This window comes from Fragaria vesca, linkage group LG6 (genome assembly GCF_000184155.1).
Source record: "Fragaria vesca subsp. vesca linkage group LG6, FraVesHawaii_1.0, whole genome shotgun sequence".
In the NCBI taxonomy this organism is placed as follows: Eukaryota; Viridiplantae; Streptophyta; class Magnoliopsida; order Rosales; family Rosaceae; genus Fragaria; species Fragaria vesca.
This window is the reverse complement of record NC_020496.1, coordinates 13,371,329-13,382,701: the sequence shown is the minus strand read 5'-3', so window position 1 is coordinate 13,382,701 and position 11,373 is coordinate 13,371,329. Positions and strand designations below refer to the sequence as shown.

The 11,373-nt window shown below is 40.2% G+C and overlaps 2 protein-coding genes across 2 annotated transcripts; one reads left to right on the top strand and one right to left on the bottom strand.

Annotated features, from left to right (window-relative positions):
• Nucleotides 1-7,762: 7,762 nt before the first annotated feature.
• Nucleotides 7,763-9,430, top strand: LOC101296991 (cytochrome P450 76A2-like). Its single transcript, XM_004305321.1, has 2 exons — nt 7,763-8,686; nt 8,801-9,430. The coding sequence occupies exons 1-2, from the start codon at nt 7,763-7,765 to the stop codon at nt 9,428-9,430; spliced, it is 1,554 nt and encodes a 517-aa protein (XP_004305369.1).
• A 522-nt stretch (nt 9,431-9,952) lies between these two features.
• LOC101296698 (putative F-box protein At1g30920-like) lies at nt 9,953-11,033 on the bottom strand. Its single transcript, XM_004305320.1, has 2 exons — nt 10,880-11,033; nt 9,953-10,794 (listed from the first exon to the last, which is right to left on the bottom strand). Exons 1-2 carry the CDS (start codon nt 11,031-11,033, stop codon nt 9,953-9,955), a joined length of 996 nt encoding a protein of 331 aa, XP_004305368.1.
• Nucleotides 11,034-11,373: the final 340 nt, after the last annotated feature.

Below are 11,373 nucleotides of genomic sequence, written 5' to 3'. Positions count from 1 at the left end.
AGGTGCGGACGTCCGCACGGCTCTTAAAGTGCGGATGTCTCTCCTTTCGCCACCGTACGGCACCAGCGAGGGCGCGCCTCCACCCCAGCAGACTCCAGCAGCTTCCCCGACCACTTTCCCTCCTCGGCGAGTCTGCCGAATTCCAGTTTTCTGGCCAGATCACCAAACACTTCAAACAAAGTCAATCTGGCCGAAAAAATTGGAATTCGGCGGACTCGCCGGGGAGGGAAAGTGGGCGGGGAAGCTGCTGGAGTCCGCTGGGGTGGAGACGCACCCTCGCCGGCGCAGTACGGTAGCGAACGGAGGGAAATCGGCACCTTAAGACGGTGCGGACGTCCGTATCTGAAACGGACTGTATATATATACACACACAGATATATATATATATATATACATATAAATGGGTATATACATGTTGTTCTTTTTTGGAGAATATATGCATGGCCAGTGGGTTTGTTGACGGAAATTGTAAATGTTCTTCTTGGATTGGCTTTTTTAGGTCAGATGTGGTGACACTTTTAGTTCAGGACACTGCCAGAAGAAAAGCTTTAGCCGACGAAAATAAAAAAACCAGGCCGACGAATTATTTTTTCGTCGGCTATTCTTTCGTCGGCTGAAGAACTTTTTTTTTTCATCGGCCAAAATTTTCCTTCGTCGGCCAAAGTTTTAAAACTCGTCAGCTAAAGTATTTTAGTAGACGAAAAAAAATCTCGTCGGCTAAAAGAAAAACAATAAAATGTTGTATAACTTGCTTAGTAGGTTTTAAACAAATACACAACTTTGTGAACCAACTTTACATAGAAGAAAAATTAATAAAAATCTCGTGAAATAAGATGTGTTCAGAACGGTGAAAGATGTCTATAGTTCAAAAATCACGTAAATCTGGTAACGTCTCTGATGTAGAACTGTCGAAACCCGGTATGCTGTAGATTTGGCGTTCGGTGTCCGATTGACTATTGTGATACCTTTCCGGAAGCGTAATGGCCCTACGAGTCAAACTCATTGGTTTTTTATGACATATGGGCCTTTTTGGCCATCCGAGTCCGTTTAGGGCTTCAAAATGCAGTTTTCTTATTTCTGATTAGAGTTGACTGTTTCGATCGAGCCCTTAACGTTGTCGAATCCAGTTGAATTTTTTACCATAGACATCTTTCGTCATAATGATCATATCTGACGGTCAAATTTTGGTTTGTGAATTTAGTCATCGGAATTACGTGTCTACTAATGTTGTATAACTTGTTTAGTAGGTTATACAACATAGGAAGCAAAATTATCAAAAATCCTATGAAATAAGATGTGTTCAGAATGATGAAATACGGCTATGGTTCAAAAATCATGTAAACTGGGTAACGTCTCGGTGCCGATAGTAGCGGTCAACCCTATTTATCGTTATTATTCCCTATGGGGAGCCCTATCGTCGGAAGGTAAATGTCTTAAAATTTTTATATGGGAAGTTGCGTCTCATCTACGTGAGAGTTTTTCATGTGGAAGGTTTGACCAAACTATGTAATATAGAGGGAGATATGAGCGTTTTCGTGTGATAAGTGACGATGGATTAAGGTTGACCGTTTCGATCGAGCCCTTAACGTTGTCGGATCCAGTTGAATTTTTTACCATAGACATCTTTCATCATAATGATCATATCTGACGGTCGAATTTTGGTTTGGGAATTTTAGTCATCGGAATCACAACGTGTCTACTAATGTTGTATAACTTCTTTAGTAGGTTATACAACTTTGTGAACCAACTCTACATAGGAAGCAAAATTAGTAAAAATCTTGTGAAATAAGATGTGTTCAGAATGGTGAAATATGGTTATGGTTCAAAAATCACGTAAATCGGGTAAGGTATCTGTGCCGATAGTAACGGTTAATCCTATTTACCGTTATTATTCCCTATGGGGAGCCTTATCGTCGGAAGGTAAATGTCTCAAAATTTTTATATAGGCGGTTGCGTCTCATCTACGAGAAAGTTTTTCGTGTGAAAGGTTTGACCAAACTATGTAATATAGAGGGAGATATGAGCGTTTTCGTGAATTTATAGACTTTAGCTGACAAGATATTAAAAAAGTCGTCGGCTAAGGTCAAAATTTTTTGGCGGTAAACCAAAGTTGGAGGAAAATTTTCAAAGGACTTTAGCTGACGAAAATAAAGGACTTTCGTCAGCTATTATCAAAAATTTTCAAAATTTTCAACCAAAATTTTCAAAAGAGTTTAGCCGACAAAAATAAAGAATTTTGTCGGGTAAAGTTCTTTATATAGGAGTTTTACCGGAGGTAGATGGTAAGAAGTCAGAAAATTAGAAAAAGTTCCGGATTTTCTTCTCGGCTTAGTTCCGCCGTCAAGCCACCGGAGACCGCCACACTTGTCCCAAAAGCTTCGCCGTCGTCTCTACTTCATTGCTGGACAGGTGGTGCATCGAGTGGCACCACCGTGAGGGATAAATCGAGCTCCAAAACTCCGTCGGTTCGGATTCGGTGTCGATCGAATTTCTCCTTCCTCAGGTCACCATTTGGTGAGTTCTATATATTGATAAGTTGAGTTTGATTAGTACTACATTCCCCTAGAATTTGGTAGCTCGATTCGGTGTGTGAGGAGAATCGAAGATTTGAAGTTTTAGGGTTTAAAATTGGGGATTTTTATATTTTGATTCAATTGACCTATTTAGGTTTAGAATTGTGTTTCGACTTCTTCTAGAAAGTTGTTCGAAATGTTGAGAGGAAGATTCTGTCAAATTTTGGTGGTGATTGGAGGTGGCCGAAAGTTTATGCAAGTTTTTTTTTTTCAAAACCTAGCAATTTTAGCCGACGATATTTAAATACTATATTCGTCGGCTATAGTATTTTTAATTTTTTTAAGGTTTAGCCGACGAATTATGGCATGTTTCGTCGGCTATAGTATTTTTAATTTTTTTATAAGGTTTAGCCGACGAATTATGGCATGTTTCGTTGGCTATAGTTATTTTTATATATTTTTTATAAGGTTTAGCCGATGAAACAGACTATATTTCGACGGCTATAGTTATTTTTTAATTTTTATTAAACACTTTAGCCGACGAATATCTTAATTGTTTCGTCGGCTAAAGTCTGGGAAAAAAACCGACAACATGTTTTTCGTCGGCTAAACTGTGGGACTATAGCCGACGACGTCTTCTTTTTTCGTCGGCTAAAGTCATCGCCGACGACCTTTTCTCGACGAAATCTTAGCCGACGAATTAAGCTAACAGGCCGACGAAACTTTTGCATCAGCTAAAGTGCTTGTCCTGGTAGTGGGACTTAATTTAGGTGTGGCCGACTGCTTAACAGCAAAAAGTTTTTATTTTTTAATAAATAATAAAGGATTAGGCGATATTAACTCCTCGGAGGCAGACAATGTAGTGAACAAGTCTCACCCTCAATCCCAATGGAGAACGGTCTGCCACACTATAGGAACCCACCGCCCGTCCCCATATTTTTATTTTATTGATAATATAAAAAGAAAGAAAATTACATCTAGAACAAAAAAGGGGGCATATATATACCTTACCCCTAAATTTAAACAAAAAGGCTAGCGAACACCAACCCATGAAGGAAAAGTTAAACTTATTGTAAATAAGGAAATCCTAGATCATTCATACGAAGGTAAAGAGATATATCAGATGTAGGAGAAGCATGCCATATTAGGGAAGAAGAGAGTAGACCCATGTTTGCCATTCTATTAGCCATTGTATTTCTTAACCGAAAAATATGAGAGCAACGAAAGGTCATCGTACGAATACGTGCTAAGCAGGTGAGCCAGGCAATTTGAAGCGGTCAAGGAGGAACAAATGAGGAAGAGTTAATACATGTAATCACACTAGTCGAGTCGCTTTCCAGCCAGAGGCATTGCCAACCAAATTAAAAGGCGTATTCAACCCCGATGATCACACCCATAAGCTCCGAGTAGAAAGCCGAATTGTGACCTAAACCTTTACAGGAAACCACCAATGTAATGACCATGGGTGTATATCAGAAAACCCCACCATAAGTTGCAGATCCTGGATTACCCTTTGCAAGACCATCGGTATTCAATTTAATCCAAGGAAAAAGTGGAGGGTGCCAGAGAACTAACCAAGGCACTACTTGATTTTTATGAATAGGTTGAATACCGGACCTACCCAACCAACACTTGAGAGTCAACCTTACCATTCAAATAACCCGGCATGTGAGGAGCAGCAAAGCAAAGCCAAGCCTTGAGAGAGGAGAAAATTTGCATGAATGAAGGACTTCTATCCTCAAATATAAGCTTGTTACGTGCTTTCCATATAGCCATAAGAGCATAAACTGGTAAGCCAAATATTTTTCAATTGAGGAGAGAAACACTTGTTGATAATGGAGGCAAATAAATCACCAATAGTACCACTAGTTGGTAACCTAGTCCCAAAACAGCAAGACAACCACTGCCAAACATGTTGAACAAAAGAGCAAGTGACAAATAAGTGAGTAATAAACATATCCAAAAGTACAAAGTTGGCAAACTGACACCATTGGGATACCCTGTTTTTGAAGCTGCACATCAGTAGGTAACTTATCATCAAAGAGTCGCCATGCAAGTAAAAATAATTGTGGAGGGATGAAAGAACGCCAAACCTTAGAAACCCACACATCTTCCGAAAAAGATTGCCGAATAAGATGGTATGACACGACCCACCCCAAATTTCACCCTGAAACCCAGAGTAAGTCGTGCGGGAACCAACTCCAAAGAAAATTTTACCGAAAAATCGGCATAACCTCCCTTGAAAATGGACAACCCTTCGTAATAATACCTGCAAACACTTCTGAAAATTTAAATCCAACCTTAAACTCCTGGAGCCTCCGTGCTCCCCAAATCACAACACCACCCAAATTATTTACTAATCTAAACAAATCTCATATCCAACCATTTATAGGTTCAGAGCAACTCTAACAGGAAGAAAGAAAACATAATAAATTAACAAGCGGGAGCTACATGATGACTATGCCTCATCCCCATGTACGCCCGACCTCAACTATGCAATCCTGCAAACTGGGCATTTTTAAAATGAAGAGCCCAAGGGAAAACATTTGAAACACGTTAGAGTGAGTGGACAAAAACAAATTAACGAATAAAATATTTATGTTTCCCCAAATCAATTTCCAAGAAAAATCGAATGCATGCTGCAAGCGATAAAACTTTTATCTCATAAATGTCGAGCCTCTCAGGCTCTATAATATATGTATGTATTTACACACGTCCATACTCCCTATATAAATTCATGGGTCTATATAGGGCAACTACGCTCGCGTCCAACGCTCACGTCATGCCTTAATGCGGTGCTACACTACGCCATTAAGGTGGACAGACGGGTGTATAAATATGTGCCCATACCCCCTATATGAATTAAACACTCATATAGGGCTACTACGCTCGCGTCCAACGCTCACGTCACACCATAATGCGGCTATATGCTACGCCATTAAGGTGGACAGACACATATGGCTAGCTAACATTTTATATACATACTCTCTCTCATAAATACATATTTATATCCACCGAAAATCCCGTTTTCAGTAACTCTCCAAGATGCTCTCTCTCATACATACTCTCTCTCATAAATACATATTTATATCAAAAATTAAAATGACGTCAAAATGCTCCACGACATTAATTGTTCATTCATGAACCATAGCATGCATATTATTTAAAACAAAAGTCCACTCACAACTCTAGGCATAAGCCTGACGAAATCCAAATCGCCACTCCAGAGAGGTTTCCTATAACCCTGGCACAAATATAAAATTAATTTCCCAACTAAAACTCCAATATTTAAACAAAATAGGCAAAATTAACCGAGAGCCATAACTACGCTCATCATTGCCTAACTTCGATATTCTTAAATCGAAACGATCCGAACTTAAATATCATACTCAGCAGCCGTAATTACAACCTCCCTAAAAATACGACTTAAATCCTACGGCCGGATTAACCGCCAAAAATACCACACTTCGGAAATTCATAAACCTATCCAAAACTCATCCAAAAATTTCATAACTCACTTCAACAAACTCCCCTTAATATTCTAAATTTAAAACCCTAAAAATCTTCCAAACAGTGGCGGCGGCGGTGGCGGCCGGAGGCCAATTCCAGCGACCTCCGATTCCTATGAAATTTTGACAGCATCTTCCTCTCATCATGCTCTACAACTTTCCTAACTAGCACAAACCCAAAATCCAAGCCTAACTAGGTCAAACGAGTAAAAACATTTAAAACACCCTAGAACTTCCACCTCTAATTTCTCCTTACCTGAAGCGAACCGGAGTGAGCCCTTTTAGGGCAAGGTAGCTGGGTTGGAGACCTTCAAAACCGTACCAAGCTTGCCCGGATTGGTGGCCGGAGGAGGGAGTTCCGACGAAGTGAAGCTTTGGACAGTCGGACCTTTCGGGTGGCACCGCTCTCTCACGGCGGAGCTAGGGCTCCTCTCACCGGTCCAGGGAGGTTGCTGGGTTGGAGGTCGACTGAACGGGACCGGTGCGGCGGCGGTTGGTGGCCGGACGGCGGCGGGAGGACGGCCGGAAAACCGGGCAGCGGGAGGAGCTCGAGGAGAGAGAAAACCGGGAAGAAAAAAAAGAGAAGGGAGAAAATGGCTTTTGGGCCTCCTCCCCCAAAACTGGTCCAACTTAATACCCATTTAAAACAAACCCAACTCCAAAAATAAAACACCCCGAAAAATAATACCCGAATAAAAATTACCTTTTACTAGCTAAAATTTACCATTTTTACCGTCGTCATATTTTCCTCATACGAATAATCCTCCGAGCATAACTGTCCCCGAAACCCCTCTAGGGATCAAATAAACTATAACTTCAATGACGGAGACAGTAAAATTCTTATTATAACCAACCTAGTAAATAAGGTAAAAATTTACTGGTCGGGATGTGACATGGTATCCATCAGAGAAAGAGAATGAACCTGAAGTTGATGGCTCCCAAATTAATAAATCCTTCTCAAGTTCAGTTGGAAGCGAGATATGAAGGATTTCATCTGCCAAAGCTGGAAAGGAAACTGAAAATTGACTTGGCAAAGTCCATTGTTGGTTAGTGATAAAAGCCTCCACCATACATGTCAAACGCTTAGGAAAACTGGAGGCATGCAACTTATCAACTTATCAATAGCTTAGTTAATTGGAAAATTCTTTTGCAGGCATATTTTTCAAAACAGCCCACACCTGCTGCATGTAATCTCCCCTTTCAGTTGCTTTTTTCAGTTTATATACTATATACATCAGTATAGCAGACAAACCCTAGTTAATTGGTTCAAGAACACTTCTACTTCATTACTTTCCAGTAGGGGTGTAGCTATTACTAGGCCCGAAAGGGTCCGAAACCCCCTTAGAATTTGAAAACTTTAAAGTTTAGTGCATAATTTAGTTAATTATTATTAAAATAGGAAAATAAATTACTATTAACAAAATTTACCAAAATAAAATTTGTTACATAATAAATGAATAAATATATTACTACTTTCTTTACTTGTATATTTTTTTACGAGTTAGGAGATGTATATAACCAAATTTTACTTTATTTGAAGATTTTCTACAAAATGTTGCTTCATTTGAAGATTTTCTACAAAATGTTGCTTCATTTGATCATTTTATACAAGAAAAGAAAACACAAAACTTTAAGTTGGGTAATTTTTTACTAAATTTTAACATATACTCCCTTGTATATATTTAAACCTCCCTAGGCTTCAAATCCTACTCCGCCACTGCTTTCCAGAGACCTACATGCATGGAGCACTTGCTCTGGAATTTTCTTTCTTTAATCATACCAGCTCTCCTCTTCTTGTTCATCCGCCGGAGATCAAACTCCAGCAAAGAACTAGAGCTTCCTCCCGGCCCACCAGGATGGCCGATAATCGGCAACATGCTCGACCTAGGTCAGATGCCACACAAAACCCAAACCAAGCTGCGTCACACGTTTGGTCCGGTGATATGGTTAAGAATTGGTGCCCGAAACACCATGGCAATCCTCTCCGCCAAAGCAGCCACCGAGTTTTTCAAAAACCACGACATCTCGTTCGCTGAACGCTCTGTAACTGAAGGTAGTAAAGTGCTTGACTACCATAAAGGGTCACTCGCTCTGGCCCCTTACGGATCGCACTGGCGCCTGTTAAGGCGCCTGTTGACGGTTGACATCTTGACCAACAAGCGTATCAATGACACTGCAGCGATTCGAAGCAAGTGTGTTGACAACATGCAGAAGTGGATAGAGGAGGAAGCCTCTAAACTCCAAGAGAATGGAACATCATCGCGTGGAGTGCACCTTGCTCGTTTCGTGTTCCTCATGTCGTTTAATCTTCTTGGGAATCTCCTGTTGTCGAGGGACTTGGTGGATCCGAATTCGGAAGAAGGGCTGGAGTTTTTCGAGTTGATGAAGGGAGTCATGGAGACGAATGGGCTTGCCAACATGGCGGACTACTTTCCATGGTTGAGGTGGTTTGATCCACAAGGTGTGAAGAAGAGGATGAAGAAGGATTTGGCAAAGCTTCTGGAACTTGCCTCTGGTTTTGTGAAAGTGCGGTTGCATGAGAGGCTGTTAGTGGGTGGAGAAAAAACTAATAAGGACTTCCTAGACGTGTTGCTTGAATTTCAAGGCAATGGAATTGATGAACCAACAAAGATTTCTGATCATGATATCAATATTTTCATACTGGTAAGTTGTGTTCCGGCTAATTAACTAATTGTACGTTTTGATTTGAATGCATATTTGTTCACATCATGTTGTTTCTAGCAATTTTAGCTGAAATTATTAATGTACGAGGCGCAGGAAATATTTTTGGCTGGTGCAGAAACAACAAGCAGCACAATCGAATGGGCAATGACCGAGCTACTATGCAACCCCGAGACGCTAATCAAGGCCAAAACAGAACTCAGACAAGTGATCGGTCAAAACAGAAAGATGAACGAGTCTGACATTGACAATCTTCCATACTTGCAAGTTATAGTTAAAGAAACACTAAGATTACATCCACCCGTTCCATTCCTCATACCAAGGAAAGCTATACTAGACACCAAATTCATGGGTTACTTCATACCCAAAAATACACAGGTATTCGTTAATGCGTATGCAATTGGAAGAGACCCAGATGTTTGGATTGACGAGCCTGATTCGTTTAAGCCGGAGAGATTCATAGGCTCAAAAGTGGATTATAAGGGTCAGCATTATGAGTTGATTCCATTTGGAGCCGGGAGAAGAATGTGTGCTGGTGTGCCGTTGGGTCATAAGATGCTGCACCTTACTTTGGGGTCATTGCTTCACCAATTTGATTGGGCACTTGGTAGAAATGTTACCAAAGACACTATGGATTGGAATGACAGGTTAGGCATAACAATGAGGAAGTATCAGCCATTACTAGCTGTACCTACAAAATGCTTGAATTGGTCTAGTTCAATATAGGATCAATATTGTGATATGATATAGTCCAGTGTGCCTCTTTACAAATACATTACTAAAATACTGTCATTCAGTTAATTAGCTGCTTTAGCTATGCTTGTTCTTGGCTTCTTACAACAGTATGAATGGAGCGAGTGAATTCTAACATCATGTATAACATCATGGGAATTCTAACATCTATGTATAAACTACTGCAATATCTTCAAGAGATGATCGAAAGAGACTGCTGTACATACATATCGCGTCTTTATCCTCATGCAGGTACGTCTAGACTGGAACTAGGCTCTCCACATAATTTACTCCATCACAAAATTACCTGATCCTCTCTCCGTTTTTGAGAATTTTTCTCTTTGTCTCGCTTTTAGGGTCATACGAAAAGATGTCTTGTGGTACAATAATATTATCAGCTTCAGCATCAACAACTTCATCACTTTGATCCGATGCAAAGAGAAATTGATCCTTCCAACTTCCAAGGAAGCACGTTATTTCTTGAATTACTGAGTGCCTTAATCTGAACTGTGGAGTTCAACTCCTCTTTGATTCTTGATCAGTACTCATCACCCAAATCATTGCGTTGACATCCTCATTGTCCGAAATATCATCAAGTACTATAATCGCCGGTGAATTTCTCCACGAGTAGTATAATAAGCATTCGTCCTGATTCCGTAGATCCATTGGTCGATGATCTATCACACTGAAAACCTCCTCACGTAAATTGAATGACATGAGACAGTACTCGTCCCCTGCTCGCTTTACTATCCAATACAGTAGCCTATCTAATGTAATCGAAGTTGATGCTAAGGAATTTTCACACGATGGAAACCCTAACTCGTTCTTGGCTTGTCTCCGAGAATTTGTGCTTTGGACGAAGACCTGAGCCCGAAAAGTTGTAACTACTTCTCCATGGTCGTCAGGATCATCACTATCATGATCGAAAACTCTCACCAATTTGTATTCGGTAATGTCATGATCATATACGAAATCGAAACCTATAAGAGCAAAGGAGGACAGAGAGCAGTAGTTGTCCTTAACATATAGTATAACCTCCTCCTCATCCTGATCCAAAGGAATAATATTGTTAGGTTTGGGAAGAAACCTAAATTGTTCTGTTGCTGGGTTCCATACTACTATTGAGTGTTGGAACACGGGAGCATTATCTTCTTCACCCTCTGTAGTTCTATTCTTATTATTTTCAATCCCTTTTAATACACCACAGCAAACCAGGCCATTCTTAGATCCCACAAACCTTAAACCAACATCTCTTCGGCTTGTAAGCTCGGAGAGGAAAGGTAATCTCAAAACCGTTATTTCTTCATCTCGAAGCAATGAGATTCCAAGTGGTGGTTTAGAATTATTTTCAGAGAATCCTAGACGTGAGAGAAAGAGAACAAGGATGATGTGGATCAGAGCAGCTAGAGCGATGCATAAGGTGTCTGGAAATAAAATAAGAACTTTTGGTGAGAGCATACCACTCTTGCGATACACAACGAAACCTAAGTAGAGACTTGACAGGCAGTTTTGAAAGAATTTCTTCTAGGACATCTTCCTGTAGACCTAGTGTCCTGCTATCGTTCACCTTAACAACTTTCCTCCTACTAGTGTCCATTCTTCAATTCCAGCAGATCAGATGTGTGGGAAACGAATACAATTGCAGTATATATATGGTACGAAAGAGAAAGAGCCAGGATTGCAGGCAGATGTCCACGAGTAGCTATATCTGCATGTGTAATGGGACTTATTTATTCTACCCGAAAGTAAGTAGAAACCCTGCAACAAATACTCTGCCGAAGATGATTAGGATTAAGGATAGAATCGGAGTAGGAATACAAATAGTACCCAAAACAAACCAAGAAGTTTGAAACCCAACAGGAATATGATTTGGAAGTTCTAATCACTTGTAAATACTAAAAAGGGAAAATGCTCAAGAGCCCTAAATTTCAAAAAAA